General features: G+C 41.4%; 2 protein-coding genes across 5 annotated transcripts; both read right to left on the reverse strand.

The window, feature by feature from the left end:
- Positions 1-229: 229 nt before the first annotated feature.
- On the reverse strand, positions 230-7591 carry LOC115796883 (zinc finger protein OZF-like). 2 transcript variants are annotated; one of them, XM_030753355.1, is made up of 2 exons: positions 7290-7591; positions 230-2025 (listed from the first exon to the last, which is right to left on the reverse strand). In XM_030753355.1, the coding sequence occupies exons 1-2, from the start codon at positions 7453-7455 to the stop codon at positions 350-352; spliced, it is 1842 nt and encodes a 613-aa protein (XP_030609215.1). In that variant the 5' UTR covers positions 7456-7591; the 3' UTR covers positions 230-349. The 2 variants fall into 2 exon arrangements, with proteins under 2 accessions (XP_030609215.1, XP_030609216.1); XM_030753356.1 differs by lacking the exon at positions 7290-7591 and adding an exon at positions 5094-5121.
- A 5286-nt stretch (positions 7592-12877) lies between these two features.
- LOC115796893 (tripartite motif-containing protein 16-like) lies at positions 12878-16632 on the reverse strand. Of its 3 annotated transcripts, XM_030753373.1 has the most exons (3): positions 16517-16597; positions 15709-16326; positions 12878-14999 (listed from the first exon to the last, which is right to left on the reverse strand). In XM_030753373.1, exon 3 carries the CDS (start codon positions 14914-14916, stop codon positions 13243-13245), a length of 1674 nt encoding a protein of 557 aa, XP_030609233.1. In that variant the 5' UTR covers positions 14917-14999; positions 15709-16326; positions 16517-16597; the 3' UTR covers positions 12878-13242. The 3 variants fall into 3 exon arrangements, with proteins under 3 accessions (XP_030609233.1, XP_030609232.1, XP_030609231.1); XM_030753372.1 differs by lacking the exon at positions 15709-16326 and having other exon boundaries at positions 16517-16632; XM_030753371.1 differs by having other exon boundaries at positions 12878-16326.
- Positions 16633-18237: the final 1605 nt, after the last annotated feature.

Below are 18237 nucleotides of genomic sequence, written 5' to 3' on the forward strand. Positions count from 1 at the left end.
GAATCGATGATGGACTGTTTTAGAGAATTCAATGAGGGCTTTGAACTGATCCACCAGACCGGAGGCCACATCGCTGCAGACCATGGAATGGTGCAGTGGTGTGCATGCCTCAGCCATCGGCGGTCAGATGGTAGCGCTCGAATCACACAGACCAACTGACATTTTCTAACTATTTGAAAAGCGTGTGCTGGGTGTTACCCCCCACCCCCACCCCCACCCTGTCGTACACTTTGTATGCTCCAGAAAATGTCAATATTTGTGAAGTGTCCCTAAGGTAATAAAACAAACAATGCTGATAGTTCTTTACTGCTCTGCAACGAAAATACTGATTTGAATCTGGATCATCTTTTCACTCAGGTGTTGCAGTGATTTGACTTCTGTTCAGTAAGCACGAAACTTTGAACCAGTATGAATTCTCATCTGACTTTAAGTTGTCCTCTGGACCGAATATTTTCACAGAGGGGTTACAAGGATATGGCTCCTTAGCTGGGTGAATTCTCATGTGAGATTTCAAGTGTGTTCTCTGATTGAATTGTTTCCCACAGATGCTACAAAGATATGGCTTCTCACCTGTGTGAATTCTTACATGAGCTTCCAAATCTGATTTCTGACCAAATCTTTTCCCACAGGTGCTACACGGATATGGTTTCTCACCCGTGTGAATTCTTGTGTGACGCTCGCAGGCTGATTTACGACCAAATTTTTTCCCACAGGTGTTACAAGTATATGGCTTCTCACCTGCGTGAATTCGCATGTGAGATTTCAATTTTGATCGATCAATGAATCTTTTCCCACAGGTGTTACAAAGATATGGCTTCTCACCTGTGTGAATTCTCATGTGAGATTTCAAGTGTGTCCTCTGAATGAATTGTTTCCCACAGATGCTACAAGTATATGGCTTCTCACCTGTGTGAATTCTTACATGATCTTCCAAATCTGATTTCTGACCAAATCTTTTCCCACAGCTGCTACAGGGGTATGGTTTCTCACCAGTGTGAATTCTTGCGTGACGCTCCAAGGCTGATTTATGACCAAATTGTTTCCCACAGGTGCTACAACTATATGGCTTCTCACCTGTGTGAATTCTCATGTGAGATTTCAAGTTTGAGCGACCAATGAATCTTCTCCCACAGGTGTTACAAAGATATGGCTTCTCACCGGTGTGAATTCTTACATGATAGACCAAATCTGATTTCTGACCAAATCTTTTCCCACAGGTGCTACAGGAATATGCCTTCTCACCAGTGTGAATTCTTGCATGACGTTCCAAGACTGATTTCTGACCAAATCTTTTTCCACAGGTGATACAAGAATGTGATTTCTCCCCTGTGTGAACTTTCAGATGTGCAGTCAGTTGGGATTTATAGATGAATGGTTTTCCACAGGTGTCACATTGTACAGACTTTTTCCTTGTGTCAGTTTGACTCTGACTCTCTGACACAGAAGCTTTGTCTTTTCTCTGACTGTGACTTTTCTTTCTGTAATGTCGCCGCTTCTTGATCTTTGCTTCTGGAGAGTTGTGAGAAAGAAGCTGCTCATGGTTTGGTTCTGCTTCACTGTGGTCACTTTGCTCAAGAGTCACCATAAAAGTATCAGCCTCCTGCTTCAGTCCAAGCTGCTCTGCCTCCTGACTGCTACAGAGTTTCTCTGGTTCCTCTTTAATCTGTGGAGGCTCTGGGTCCCCCTGTTCCTCTTTAATCTGTGGAGGCTCTGGTTCCCCCTGTTCCTCTTTAATCTGTGGAGGCTCCAAGTCCTCCTGTTCCTCTTTAATCTGTAGAGGTTCTGGGTCCTCCTGTTCCTCTTTAATCTGTGGAGGCTCTGGGTCCTCCTGTTCCTCTTCAATTTGTGGAGGCTTTGGGTCCTCTTCTTCCTCTTTAATCTCTGGAGGCTCTGGGTCCTCCTGTTCCTCTTTAATCTCTGGAGGCTCTGGGTCCTCCTGGTCCAGGCTGGAGTTCCTCTCTTGGTTACAGACATGCTGCTCTGTGAGACCCTCCTCTTCCTCACAATCATGTTGTTGTGACATGTCTTGAGGAACAAAGAAACACAAAAACATGGTTACTAATATCATTACACAAAAATACACAAATACATAAAACTATTTTACAAAAGCATGTCTCAAAACCTGATTAAATGGTGACCATTTACACACAAAATGTAAGAGACAAAGCAAGCTAAGATTGTAGCATGATTGTGGCAGGTGATTCACGGTGCAATGTTAGGGGAGGCTGTATGGGACACCTGAGACATATCATTTAATCAGTCTCTCCTATTTTGTGTGCTACTACTGGTGCCAGTATGAGCACACTGGGATGAGAAGATGAAGCGTTTAAGTGAGAAGACGAGCTGGCAGCTGTTGAAAAGACAGGCCAAAGACAACTGGCAGAGCACAGGCACACACAAACTGAGCACTTTAAAAATGAATTAAAAAAACACAGCAAACACTTCATAATTATATCCATGTGTGGCATAGGTAACCTATGGTAGTTCTCATCTGTTACAGATCATAACAACAAACATGATCAGAAATTTAAAGAGGGACTTGATTTTTTTTTTAAGATTTATTTTTGGCCCTTTTCGGCTTTATTGACAGACGTACAGTGAAGAGAGATAGGAAAGCAGGGGAGAGGAGTTGGGGAGGACATGCGGCAAATGGAGGCATGGTCGGGACTCAATCCAGCGACCAGCTGCATTGCCAAGCATTATTTGTGGTCACCTGCTCATACCCTGAGCCACTCTGGCCGCTTTTCCACTGACTGACCAGTGCTGGTGCCAGTATTTGAACCGTTCAGCGGTTTTTCCACCACGAAAGCACTCGGTGCTCTGTGGAAAAACGGGTTCAACTGGGGCCCTGCAAGCTAGCTGGTCTGGAACCAAGAACGCGTGACAAAAGCGGCAGAAGGGCGTGACTTTGGTGTCTCAACATATATTTTCTACCATATTACATGTGTATTACATGAGAAAAGCAAAGCGATTTTCACGGCTGTGAATTAGGTTTGGTCTTAAGGCTGAACTTGCTGCTTTATATCAGTTCATATCACAAATAAAAGGACGCAAAGTGCGTACTTGTCATCTTGCTTGTATTTTCTGTCTGTGTTTACCTCTGTGCTGCACACAGATGCTGCAGTAGTTTTGTTTGGACTGTAAAATGTGTTTGCAGCACAAGACAGGGGAGCGTGTTCTCCCACATTTTTGCTCTTCGGCTTCCATGTCCAGATAAGGACCCGCTCACACTCATACGTAAAGGAACAGTTTGCAAGCGCAGTGGAAATGCGGGCCCGTTCCTAAGCTTTTTGACGGTTCTTTTTGGAACAGCACGGGCACGGGCACCAAAACCCCGGAACCCTGGTGGTGGAAAAGGGGTACCTGGCACCCTAAACAGGGACATGTTTAAAGAAGCAGGAAGAAGAAGTTATTTTGAAACATGATCCAAACTGACTCATTTCAATAGTCAGTGAGACAGAAAAACTACATGTATACAATATTCAATTCAATTGTGATTTATTTTTATAGCACCAAATCCCAACAAGAGACATCTCAAAGTGCCCTGCAGTATTCTTGAGAAAACCCCAACTAAATATCCCCCTATGAGTATGCACTTGGTGAAAGTTGGGAGGAAAAACTTTTTTTTTTTAACCACCGTTGCTGGTGGTGCTGCCACTTGGTGTTGGCTCTCACTGCAGTATTGTATCACTTCCTGTTCTGGAGCACAGTGGTGTTTTGCTGTGTCTGTTAGCTGTATAATATGTGTAGCTCTATTTATTTAGATAATGACATATTTCAGTGTAATCTTCATGTAGTTTATCCAAAGCACACTCTCCTAGCTTAGTTTGGCTATTGATTAGTTACTCCTTATCTTAGTTACTTAGTTAAATTATTAGTTACTCCTCTGCCTCCTTTAGTATGAATGGTACCTTTAATAAATGCAGCCTGTTTGTAGCTTTGGAGGCCAGGCTCAGTGAATTGGTGACTTAGCGCCACACCCTGGAAAATCCAGTAGCTAGCCAGGCTTTTGTAGTTGGTGTAGTCGCTGTTTGCTCCCCACCAACAGATCCTGAGCAACAGGTAAAGCAGGCCGGCTGGGTGACTGTGAGGAGGATTCGTAGTCCTAAACAGAAGGCCCTGGTACACCACCAAACTGTTCATGTCACCGTTTTTCCCCACTTGACGACATACCCACCAAGGAACAAACTCTGGTTATTGGCAACTCTATTTTGAGAAATGTGAAGATAGCATCACCAGCGACCATAGTCAAATGTCTTCCAGAGGGCAGGGCAATATTCAAGGAAATTTGAAACTGCTGGCTAAGGCTAATCATAAATTTGGTAAGATTCACGTCAGCTGTAATGACACCCAGTTACACCAATCAGAGGTTACTAAAATTAATATTGAATTGGTGTGTAACTTTGCAAAAACAATGTTGGACTCTGTAGTTTTCTCTGGGCCCCTGCCCAAATGGACCAGGAGCAAAATGTTTAGCCGCATATTCTTTTGAATCGCTGGCTGTCTGAGTGGTATCCAAAAAATGATGTGAGGGGCACCCGGGTGGCTTAGTGGTCCGCAATGTGGTGCGGGCGGCGCGGGTTCGAGTCCCAGCCTGTTGCCAATTCGCCCGCGTGTCTTCCCTTGTATCTTTCCCCCATTTCCTGTCTCTCTCCACTGCTAATAAAAGCCGCTGTAGCCAAAAATGCAAAAAAAAAAAAACGATGTGAGCTTTATAGATAATTGATAAAGTTTCTGGGGAAAACCTGGTCCTGTTAGGAGAGACAGCATCCATTGAGTAATTAATTATAGTGGGTGATTTTAACATCCACGTTAATCTATTATGAGATTCAGTTGGCTTCTCTCAAAATGTAAAAGAGCCCACCCACCACTTTAATCTTGTCCTGACCCATTGCATAGAAAGTGAAGACTTAACAGTATTCGTTGAAAGCCCCCTCCTGTTTGATCATTTCTTAATATCCCTTTAAGTCCGGGCGGGCCCACCGGCGGGCCCACTGGTGTCCTCATTTGCATATACATTTGAGTAGAACTGCAACCAAATAAGAGAAAGCAATAATTCTTATTGCATATAAATCTGGAGGAATTCCACTTACATATCGTGCATTCAATGTGAACCAGAGCGCCGTATCCTTCCTCCAACAGCTTTGCGTACAAAGTGCAAACAACAAAAACATTATAATCCAGGTGCAGCTGCTTTACTGATATTATCAGCTGTTCACGGGACTTCTTATGTTGGAATTTACAGCATCACATTGTCAACATGAACTATCGCGGCGTTTTCTTACATGCCATTAACCATGACAACAGGAAGTGACATCATCTCCCACGAAATTTGTTTCTGTTGTGTCCTTTCTGTTTTTCTGTTGCCATTGTTGAAGGGGCATCTGGCACAAATAAGGCCACACAGGGGCACAGAAAGTGCAAGCTGTGTGGGAAGAAAACTCCCTTCATGTCTGAGGCATCCAAAGTACCTCTGTGTGATTGTGGACAGGAACTGTCACAAGGCCTATCACAGCTCCACTGGTGGTATTGAAAAGTGACATTTTACTAAGCCTTCCTGTACATTAGTTACTGGGCCACTTAGAACTTGATTGCATTATTTTAAATAATTTATTTTGGTGTAAATGCTGTATTTTTGCAAATTGTGTAAATATAATTTTTATATAAAGTCTGGCTATACTTTATAAAACTGAGCATTTCTTAAAAATCTCATTGTGGACAGGAACTGTCAAATGGCCCATCACAGCTCCACTGGGGCTATTGAAATGTAAAGTTTTAACAATGCCTTTCTGCATATCAGTTCCCGTGACAGTTAGAAATTTGATTGCACTTTTGTAAATAGTTTTTTTTTTGGTCTGTCTTTTTGCATATTGTGCATAATATTATATTTTTCATTTTTGCTACAATTTATAAAAATGGGTGTATCTCCAAAATGAAGTAATGGATGCACTCAAAATACATTTTATGTGGTTTGAAAGGCTTTTGTGCAACTTTTTTTCATTTACTCTTTTGAGGATTAAAGTGTTGATATTTCTGCATCTATAAAAAATATGTAAAAAAAGATTTTCAATTTCTTTGTGGTTTACTGCACTTTTTAGTAATTTATTTAGTTGCTATTGGTGTTATGATATACATATTATTAAAAATTGGGTTATAGAGATTATATTGAATAGCAAGTGGAATTGCTCCAAAAACTGGCATTTCAGCATGGAAAAATTTAAAGATAAGGCCAGGCGGACTTGTTCTATGGTAGGTAATAAAGGTTTTTTTTTTAATAACATTTACATTCACTTTAATGGATTACACAGCAGTGGGGAATAATACAAGTCTTTCTGAAAGTGCTGTAACAAAGTTTAAGGATATAATTCCTTCATTATTATGCTCTTCAATGCCGTGTGCCAATACAGTCCAGAGTAGCTACCTAAACTCTGCTCCCAGTGAGGTAGTTTATCTTGTCAATAGTTTTACATCTGCACTGCGTACAACGTACATCCGCTGCAATAGACCTAGACTGCTGGGGGGGTTCCTGTGATGCACTGAGTTTCTTTTCATTCACCTCTTTTTACTCTGTTTAGACCCCACTCTGCATTTAATCATCAGTTATAATTTCTGTGTCTCTTCCACAGCATGTCTTTTATCCTGTCTCTCTCCCTTCGGCCCCAACCAGTCCTGGGAGATGACTGCCCCTCCCTGAGCCTGGTTCTGCCGGAGGTTTCTTCCTGTTAAAAGGGAGTTTTTCCTTCCCACTGTCACCAAGTACTTGCTCATAAGGGGTCATTTTGACTGTTGGGTTTACCTTAAAATATAATGCGCCTTGAGGCGACTGTTGTGATTTGGTGCTATATAAATAAAATTGAATTGAACTGAATCACTCAGCCATCCGCTTTGCCCCAAATGCCCCTTTCCACACTCATCACTATGAGCTCTATAAACTGGCGAGTTGTAGGGCTGCAATGATTTGTCGGCATAATTGATGACATCGACCACCAAAATTAGTCGACCTGTAATTTTAATGTCATATCCTAAAAACACATATGTGTGCCAATTAAAATACCAAAGAACCAGGTGAAATTAAATGTCTCGAAGAAGGGGTGGATCTGAAAAAGAGTACGCTTTGGAAAATATTGACAATTGTGAATGACCTAACAAACTTGTGCTTTTGGGCATGCAGACGGCTGAGTTTACGAGGCGCACCTAAAGGCAGCATGAACTCAGCATACTGAACAGTACATAGCGATGTAGATGCGCAAATCATTTTCAACAGCACAGAGTTAAAAGCATTTCCAAACCTATGATATGTGAGTTTCTGTCGGATTTCCGGTTGTTATCCAGCGGTCTGCGCTGACGGTTGATCTCCTCCTCATAATGGACGGTGGATTTTTGAACCTCTGAGATTTCTTTACAAGCAGTTGGTCTTTCCTTGGTGAACTCTCTGAAATACTGAACTGAACACATTGCTGCTTCAACTCGGGCTACGCGGATCGATCCAAACGGCGATAGAAGCGATACAAACGTTGGTACTGTTATCGGATCGACACTAATGTGATGTGATCAATAGTTCAGTTTGTGTGTCTCTTAAGTTCAGTCTGCTGCTCTCACCACACAGCAGACATGTCTGACTGTTTGCTCCCCCCCCCCTCTCCTCTACTGTGGTTTGCGTTCGGGCGATCACGTGACTTGGCAGACACATGACGATTCGTTAAATGTAAGTGACCATCTCCGGTCACTCTTATGGACGTTTTTTTTTTTTTTTTTTTTTTTTTGCAGCGGCGATGGGATCTGGTTTTCAAACAATGACGGACAGCCCGAGCCAAGCGGCCGAAGAATTAACTTTTAAAAGCATTTAATGGGTTTCATGACCTTCAGTTATCCAGCAGTATAAATGTTAAAACAACAAAGAGCATTATATTGTTAAATTTAGACAAAGTTTGGTGACATTAGTGGGGCAGTCACTACTTAATGCAGGTCCCGCATTCTTTTAAAGCCGATATTTTCAATTATTTTGACTATTTCAAATAACACAATTATAAAAAAATATATATATATATATATTGCTGCAGTTATGTATTTATTCATTTGTTTATTTTTGCTTTATTTTATCCACACCACTGCTGCTCAGCTGTGAGGGAACAGTTTGCTGGTGTTCATTCTGAGTCCACACAGTTTGATGCTCCACCAGAAGGAGCCTACCTGTTGTTAGCACAGTCCTTGTGCAGAAGCTGGCAGCTCAGTATAATCCAGCTCCTGCTTCTCAGGATGCTTCTTAAAATGCTTGGATGGATTTCTGAGATTTTGTTAGTCAAAACTTTTTCTAACCTTTTTCAGTCACGCCCCTGACCTCAAGATTTCAATATGTTTCCTCATTTCAAACAACAAAATCAGAAGCTCATATTTCCATGAGAAAAAAGTGTGCGAGTATAGATTTCAAAGTCCTCCCATGATGCCAGGATCTCTCTCAGAGACCATTTAATGCCATATTCTTATTATTTCAGGACAGGTGTGCGTGTTTGGGGAAGATTAGCTCTGTAGAAAGCATACAATTTTTGCTTGTCTGGTTGGGCACCTGGGAAATTGCCCAAGGTAATGCCATTTGGTCAACATAATTTTATATATCTTAACTACATTTCCACTTGTTTTCTCATCTCCTTTGTTTTATAATCATTTAAAAAATAGCTGTCTTTGGCCAAAAGTGCACTCTATTATCTCTTTTTCCATCAAAATTCAAATATTCCTGTCCTGAAATAATAGGAATATGTTACAGCTACAGGCTGAGATACCCATCACCTGATATTTGTCATGGTGCAAGAAAGCAAGTCACGTGGCATGTGTGTTGAGGTGAAGACCCAAAAGCAGGACACAGAAGCAGGTGGTTAAAAACAACAGAAACTAGCCTTTTTTGTGGCCTAAACTGAAAGCAGGTTACTGAATGAAGGGAAAACCTAGACTGGGAAAGCTAACTCAGAACACTAGGAACATAGAGGGAACAGGAAAGGAACACTACCACAAAGACAACAACAACAACTCGACAAAAAACAAGTGGAAGACTGAGACAATAAACACAAAGGAGTAATCAGGGAATAGGCAAAAGGTAGAGAACACAGCTGAATGCAAACTCAAAACAAGACAAGGAAGTAAACTAAACACAGAGCACAAGAGACAAAGACTGACAAAGGAAAAGAGGAAACAACCAGACAGAGACAGGAACACAGACTTGACACAACACTGAAAATAAAACTAAAGACAACACGCTAAAGGAAAGGAAGACAGACACATAAGGAGAACTAAACTAAACACTTAAACTAAGAACATAATAAAACATTCTGAAACTGAAACAAAGGAGAAGAAACTAAAACCAGGAATTACACAACAAAACAACTAAACTTCAAAAGTCCACTAAAGAAAACCACTGGGTCAGAGACCCAGGACCAGAGGTGGCAAAAGTACTGACATTCTGTACTTAAGTAGAAGTACAAGTACTTTTGTTAAAAAATACTTTAGTAAAAGTCGAAGTACTGGTTCAACTTCTCTACTTAAGTAAAAGTAAAAAAGTACAGGCTCTGAAATGTACTCAAAGTAAGAAAGTAAAAGTAGTTCTTTGGAGGATGTTTCTACCTGCTATTTTTGTGTAAAACAAACCGAACCTCATTATATATTATTGTGATAATATAAAATAGTACATGAGAATACAAACTTTATTCCAATCTAAATTTTAATTCTAATGAATGCACTCAACTTGAATCTGTTATGTAGGACACAAACTGTGAAAGGGAATTTAAACACAGCTCTGTTCTCTGTGTCCTCCATAGTAGAGGGTGACTGTGCCTCCACCTAAACACCAACATGAGGATACTCAGGGGTTACAGTGGGATTCAGAAAGTGGAGGAACCCTAAGATCAGCTGTAGTGGCTCTGCATGGGGAGAAGAATCACAAATTTCTATTGTGAGCTGCAGTAAATGATGTTGGTGTGCAGGCTGTGATCAGCTGACCTGCTGCTGCTGCTCTGAGGTTTACTGCTCTGTGTGGATGAACTGAACTCACAAAGATGTAACCCAGTATTTCACAGCTCTCTGAGCTGATCTCCATCCCCTACACTGACAGCATACAGGCTGTAGAAATGTTGGATTCAGTGAATGAATCTCAGCATCAGCAGCTTTGATTCAAACTCATCTCTGCTGCACTGATGTAACCTGTAACTCTGACCATGAACACAAACACTGTACTCCAGTCCAACACAGAGCTTTACTGTAAATACAGTACAACAAGCTAACCTATTTATTAAACACTAAATTGCAGCATTTTCATAGAATCTTTGAATTACACAAAGTCAGCATACTTCAGTTTGTTTTCCGGTCCTTACCTTTAAATCTAACCTCTCTTCTTCCTCTCCTGTCCTCTTTCTCCATCTCTGAGTGAACTTCTCTCTCTTTGCTCTCCCTGAAATACAGCAGCTCTTCTTTTAGCTAGCAGACACACTGTGTGACAAACTGCACACACTTTGTGTGTTTGCTGATATTTGTTGAGCATTTAGAAACGTTGCATTTACCTGCCACACGTTACTCCCTTCATGCTCGCTCCTCTTCAGTAGCGCTAGCTAAGCTGTTTATGTGCCGCAGCGCAACTTACGGACTCGGTCCGGCCCGATTATAGCGCTATAAATGATACATTAATTATATGGGTTTGCGTATTTAATCCCTTTGTACGAGATAAGCCCCGGTGATGGAGGATACGCAGTACGATTGTCTCTTATGTGTTATTATTCCTCCATTTAGGCTCAGATCGTTTTATGTTTGAAGGCGCACTGACCGGAAATGCAAATTTCTCTCTGACGTTAAAAAGTAACGAGTCTGTTTGAAAATGTAAGAAGTAGAAAGTACAGATACTTGTGTAAAAATGTAGGGAGTAAAAGTAAAAAGTAGTCAGAAAAATAAATACTTAAGTAAAGTACAGATACCTGAAAAATCTACTTAAGTACAGTAACGAAGTATTTGTACTTCGTTACTTCCCACCTCTGCCCAGGACCATGACAATACCAGGGCTGGACTGGTAATCGGGCGTACCGGGCATTTGCCCGGTGGGCCGACAGTCCTCAGGGGCCGATGCTGTTGGATTTATTTTTTTCTTCCCTGTATTTTTTTTAAAGAGACCGGCCCATAATTTAGAGGGTGCGGCCCATTGGCCCATCTTAAATATAGACAGTGGATGGAACCAATCAGGATATAGGATGAAAGCGGCCCCACCCTTTCTCTGCGTGGTGCCCCCTGCTAGTAGTTTCAGTGTTGAATGCGTGTGTTAAAGGAGAGGCAACACGGAGAAACCGAAGCGGCAGAAAGGGGGTGCGGAGAAGTTACGTGTGAAGAAATTGAACAGTGTCACTGTAGTTGCTACAAAATGTGTAAAGATAACAGACATGTTTGCTGCTGTAGCCTCCACATCCTCTGTAACAGCAATGCTCCAGCAACAGCAGCTGTAGGCAGAGCCGGCCAGAGGCATAGGCGACATATGCGGCTGCATAGGGCTCTCTGACCAGCAGGGGGCCCCCAAGTTCACCCACATTTGTCATGAAATGTTTTTGGTTTGTTTTAATTTTTTACAAATGCCAATTTCCCAAAAGAAAGAAGAGACTATTCTAACTGTCCAGATTTGTACACTTGTAGCAACACTAATTTAATGAGTAGTCTGTTTCTGTCTCAGACTGATGCTGAAAAGCAAATTCATGCATTTATTACTTCTACTCTGGTCTATTGTAATTCAGTATTATCAGGCTGTCCTAAAAGCTCCCTGAAAAGCCTTCAGCTGATCCAAAATGCTGCAGCTAGAGTACTGACAGGGACGAGAAAGAGAGAGCAGATTTCTCCCATATTGGCTTCTCTTCATTGGCTCCCTGTTAAATCTAGAATAGAATTTAAACTCTTTCTCCTCACCTACAAGGTCTTGAATAATCAGGCTCCATCTTATCTCAAAGACCTCATAGTCCCGTATCAGCCCAACAGAGCACTTTTTTTTTTTTGTCGACCAGTGTGGACAATTTCAGAATCACCAGTTAACCTAACCCCAGTGACTGCGTGTCTTTGGACTGTGGGAGGAAACTGGATATCCTGGAGAAAACCAACGCAAACATGGGGGGAGAATATCCATCTTGGTCCGGGCCAAGGTGGATTTGGTGGGAGGTGCAACCTATAACAAAGACCAAGAAGCAGTGAGCATCTGTGTGCCGAGCCAGAAACATGCAGGAAGTGCAGGGGCCCTAGCCAAGACCAAACAGAGGCCAGACAGCACAACCCGGTCCCACCCAGGCAGCACAGGCACCAAGAAAGAGGAGTCCGCAGCACCACATGTGTCAGTACAGCAGGTGCTCCCGACTGCCAACTGCTAGAGCAATAAGTCTTTTTACATAAAACCAGAGGATTTACATTTACATATCATGCATTGAACGTGTCCCAGAGCACTGTATCCTTCCTCTGTGTTGGCAAAAATCGCAGAGAAAACATTAATAAAATGCATTAACAAAAAAATGTACTCCATGCGCTTTATCGCAGCTATGGCATTTCTGTATCTAGCATAATATGTAGATACAGAAAGTGGTTTCCAATTTTTTTGTGGGTTCTTGCACTCTTTAGCTACCTTATGTAGTTACTATGGATTTCCTTTATACATATTATTATAATTAGGGTTCTGAAGATTCTATTGATGTATAGTGAGTTGAAATATTCTGCACAATGGTATGACAGCATGTATTACTGTATGGATATGGTCTGACGGACTTGTTCTATTATAGGTATCAAACGGCTATGTTTACGGTCATATATGATCAAGAAAATCAACAATCTTCATTTCAGAAACTGGAAGCAGTTTTAAATATAACTAAAATAATGATAAAACAATCAATTCTCTAATCATCGACTAACTGATGAATCACTGCAGCTCCAATGGATTCTTTGCATTTGACAACCCACTACAGCAACTACAGAATAAAACCACTAACCAGACTGATTCAAGACTGAAAACATGCTGAATATGAAGAGTAGTATAATTGAAACTCACATGATTATCAGCCATAAGAACAGATCCAGATTTATATTGATGTAAGGTATATAAATGTAAGTACAGTTTGAATCAGTGCAATATTATTTTCAGACATCAATGGACCACTGAACTTCTCAGCTTCTAAAATGTAAAGCCTCATTTAGAAACTACACAAGTACATATAATGGTCAGGATCAACATGAACCTATCTTCTCTGTCTATCTGACTTTAATCAACTCTGCAGTGTCTCCATCTCCCCAAATCCAAAGTCCAGCATAGAGCGGCTGAGTGAATGTGGTCTGGACTCTGTGGAGGAGAGTCATGGTTTCAGAGACGCTGTAGAAAGACAGAATACCTGCTCTGTGATCCAGGTACACTCCTACTCTGGAGGACCGAGGACCTGAGAGGTCAGTGTGGATTTTATTGTACCGAAATGTGTAATTGTTTGCATCACAGTGTAATGCCCAAGACTTGTCATTGTATCCAAATCCACATTCATTTGAGAGCCCTGCTCTGCTGATATTCTTGTATGTGACTGCTACATAAACTCCTCTCCCTCTCCACTCCACCTCCCAGTAACAACGTCCAGTCAGACTCTCTCTACTCAGGACCTGATAACATCCAGTAAATCTGTCTGAACAATTAGAAAAAGACTGTTGTTGTTTCATTAATGTTACTTTTCTGTTCCCCTCAGATAATAACAGCTGTCTGTGTGCTGTGTTTGGATCCAGTGTGATTTCATGTGAATATTTTAAGAATTCAGCTCTGCTCTTTGGCTCTGATGGTGACAGTAAAACATCCTCTTCAGTGACTCTCAGTGAGATGTTTGTCCATTCCTCTCTCAGGATGTCCTGTAGTTTATCTCTGGTCTCTGACACAGCTGCTGTCACATCCTCAAAGTACCTCAGAGGACCAATATTGATGCTGGATGAGTGTGTAGACTCACTGAGTGCTGACAGTGAGGGGTAGTTGTGTAGAAACTGGTTGTGATCCTCTGTGTGTGAGAGCTGCTCCAGCTCGGCGTCTTTCCTCTTCAGCTCAGCGATCTCCTGCTCCAGCTTCTCCTGAAGCTCTTTGACTCGACTCACTTCAGTTTCCTGCTGGGATCTGACCTGCTGCTTCACATCAGAGCTTCTTTTCTGGATCAGACGGATCAGCTCAGTCAACATCTTCTCACTGTCCTCCACTGCTTTATCAGCAGAGCCATTGATGGCCTCCACCTCCTGCTGAAGCAGCTTCACATCTTTCTCTCGGTCCTGGATTCTCTGTTGGATGTTTAGTCGTCTCACCTCGAGCTCCTTCTGCTTCTCAGTCCTTTCTGCTGCAGCTGGGACTGTTTCATGGCCTTTATGTTCATCCATTGTGCAGAGATAACAGATACTCTGCTGATCAGTACGACAGAAAATCTTCATCACCTCATCATGACGAGAGCAGATGTTCTCCTGGAGCTTCTTGGAGGGGGCCACCAGCTTGTGTTTCTTTAATGGAGCTGCATCATAGTGAGGTTGGAGGTGTTTCTCACAGTAAGATGCTGGACAAGATAAACAGGACTTGATGGCTTTCAGTTTCCTCCCAGTGCAGACATCACAGGCCACATCTTCAGGTCCAGCATAGCAGTGATCAGCTGGAGCAGCTTGGAGTCCAGTCTTCTTCAGCTCCTCCACTAACTCAGCTAACATGATGTTTTTCTCCAGGACAGGCCTCGGTATGAAAGTCTTCCTGCATTGAGGGCAGCTGTTGATTCCCTTCCTGTCCTCTTCATCAAAATGTCTTTTAACGCAATTCATGCAGTAGCTGTGTCCACAGGGAATAGTCACCGGATCCTTCAGTAGATCCAAACAGATCGAACAAGAGAAGGTTTCTCGGTCTAACTGAACTCCTTTCTTTGCCATTTCTCCTGTCAACAGCAGTGAATAATCTCTTGCACTCTGCACTTTTAAGTATAGTCATTTCACCAATCCCTGAGCTAGCAGATCTGCGAAAGGGGAGGAACAAGGAAATATGCTGTCAGAGGTTGACTGTGTGTTGAAAAAAGGGAGTAGCTCTCATACACTGAGCAGTTTGGCAGCATTTATGGCTTTAAGATGAGATAAGATAATCCTATTTGTCCCACATTGTTGGAAATTTACGACACTTTATTGACACAGTTACGATCAGTTTGAAGTTTTGCAGCATGTTCACTCCGGTTCTGGATGTTGTGTAATTTTTGCTGTGTTAAAATGTGTGTGCATGCTGAGGAGTGGGCTGTGGCTCTTTTTAACTTCCCCAATCCATTTAAAGAGGGCTCTAAAAAATAAAGAGGACCCGATTTAGACTGCATTGGGTCTTTGCCGGACCTACATACATATCCCCTGTGAACCCCACGCAGTAATCACAATTGTTGCAGGCTGCGTTGACCTGACGTGTAGTTACATTTCTCAAGAGTTGCACATCAGTTTACATCGTAGGTTACAGAATAAAACAACTGCATTTTAAACAGACACAACTCAAAACCAGAAAACTGTCATCTCTAAATATTTTTACATCCACAAATGAACTAAACACATTTAACAATGAATTAAACAGTCTATTAGCAGCTTTCGGTCTTTGGTCTCCTGACTGCTTTTAAATGCTGGTAAAATTGAAACCACATATGATAGAGCCTCTAGTCTTTTTGCATATAAAACCAAAGGATTTACACTTACATATATTGCATTCAACGTGTCCCAGAGTGCTGTATTCTTCCTCTAATGGGTTCGCAAAAATCACATAGAAAGTGCTAACAACAACATGTACTCCATGCACTTTATCATGTGCATTTGCATGTACAGCTATGGCGTTTCTGTATCTAGCATAATATGTAGATACAGAAAATGGTTTTCAATTTCTCTGTGGGTTAGTGCACTCTTTAGCTACCTTATGTAGTTACTATGGATTACCTTCATACATATTATGATAATTAGGGTTCTGAAGGTTGTAATATTCCACACAATGGTACTACAGCATGTATAACTGTAACAATATGGTCTGGCAGACTTGTTCTATTATAGGTCTTAAGGGGCTACAATCACAAACACCAGGATTTAACCAAATTAAAATGTTAAACAAATATTGACTTGAGGTCACATTACTGCCATATTATTACTCCTGAAATATGCAAAAAGTTTGATTGGTAATGTGTAACTGCTGCTTCACAATCACTTATCCATAGTAATCAGACACAGACACTGTCATGGGCTGGATCCCAATCGGTTCAAACACTCAAAAAAACTCCAGGACACGGGTAACTCTTCTCCATGAAGCTTAGTGAGACTCTTGTGAAACTGTAACAATTACAATGAAACATTCAAATCAGCAAATAAGTAAAAGATACAGCATAGCATGACTAGCTTAGCTCTGTAGCTTACATTACAACACAACTGAGCTAATGAGATAAAGATGATAATAAAATACAACATATAGGCAGTCTAGCAATATACATAGCAATACAACTAATACATCGATCATACTCACAGACAATGCCCTAGCAAAAGGGGGACAGAACAGCTTCACTACAGGCTGTAGACAGGACCAACTGACACAGTTGCAGATGATGACCACATAACAAACCCACTTCCTGCTTCCCAGAATGCACCTATACTAAGTTGTCATCACTGGGGGCGTAACAGACACAGACCAACTTTCTGCTTTCCTTCTTTGTTCATTGTTCACTGCATTAACCAGTGGTATAGTCTACATTATTGCAGTGGGTATACTGTGCTTAGAAACAAAACTACACCGGTTAGTGCGATGTAATTGAGAATTTATTTTGATTTTTAAGCATATTTAAGATTGCAAAATTTCTCTGATGCTTACATTTAAATAAATGTACAACAAACTGTACAGCAGTTGGCTTTGCATTAAAAACATGTAGAATTTATTAAACAGGATAAAAGCAAAACATGTTTAAGTATTAAGAACTAAGTACAGACGTAATATACAAAAAACAGGTTGAACCAACTGTGTCTATCAAACTGGCAGGTTCTTTTAAAGCTGCTTCTGTGACTTCAGGGGCAGCTGGTTTATAAAAACATTCAAAAAGTGTAGCTTGTTTTTTCTTAATTTTCAGTACATTGTAAAATCCTCTAGCTCCACTCGTGTCTGTCTAAGCTGTTCCCGCCTACATCCCCATCTAATCATGAAGGAGCAGCTGAATAAGAAACCACTCACATGCTGTGCCAATGAGCTCAGTCAATGACTGTGAGCCTCAGATGGAACCAGAGGAAAGGGGAGCGTATGGCAGCAGGTGACAGCATCGGAGAGGAGCAGTAAAGAGTTTGCGCTGGTCCTTATAAGCAAATTACATATCATTGGGCACTTTTAAGTGGTTATATGGAAATTTATAAACTTTTCTAGTAGGTATACGGTGTATATCAGCGTATCACGTAGACTACACCACTGGCATTAACATGTGTCTCCCTGCTCCTCACACTACCAGGGCTATCATTGAACTGAACTCTGTGTGGTTTGGACAGTGATGTGGGGTGGTAGTGCTGACTGTGTGCGTGCGTTGGTGTGTGTATTGGGGCTAGATTCATCTTAATTTACTATTGTGCACTATATTTTAGTAATCATTTTTATCACTCATATTTTTATTATTTTATTATTTATTGTCTGAGGCACCTAGAAAGGAATGCATTTTAAATTTCGTTGTGAAACTTCTGTGTACAATGACAATAAAGATTCTGATTCTGATTCTGATTGTCTCCCTGGGACAAAAGATTCTCTCAATCTTTTTGTCCTGCATCTGGATCAGGTGACAATGAACCACCCCTTAGTTATGCTGCTATAGGTTCAGGCTGTTGGGGGTTCCCATAATGCACTGTTACTTTTTATTCACCTTTTTTACTCTGTTTATACTTCACTCTGTTTTTAATTATTAATTATTATTAATCTCTGGCTCTCTTCCACAGCATGTCTTGTGTCCTGTCTCTCTCCCCTCAGCTCCAATTGGTCGTGGCAGATGGCTGCCCCTCCCTGAGCCTGGTTCTGCCAGAGGTTTCGTCTGTTAAAAGGGAGTTTTCCCTTCCCACTGTCACCAAGTGCTTGTTCATGGGGGTCGTTTTGACTGTTGAGTTTTCTGTGTATTATTGTAGGGTCTTTACCTACAATATAAAGCACCTTGACGTGACTGTTGTGATTTGGCGCTATATAAATTACCTGAATTGAATTGAATCAAATTGAATCTGATCCTG

The sequence above is a fragment of the Archocentrus centrarchus genome, chromosome 18, assembly GCF_007364275.1.
Source record: "Archocentrus centrarchus isolate MPI-CPG fArcCen1 chromosome 18, fArcCen1, whole genome shotgun sequence".
Lineage (NCBI taxonomy): Eukaryota > Metazoa > Chordata > Actinopteri > Cichliformes > Cichlidae > Archocentrus > Archocentrus centrarchus.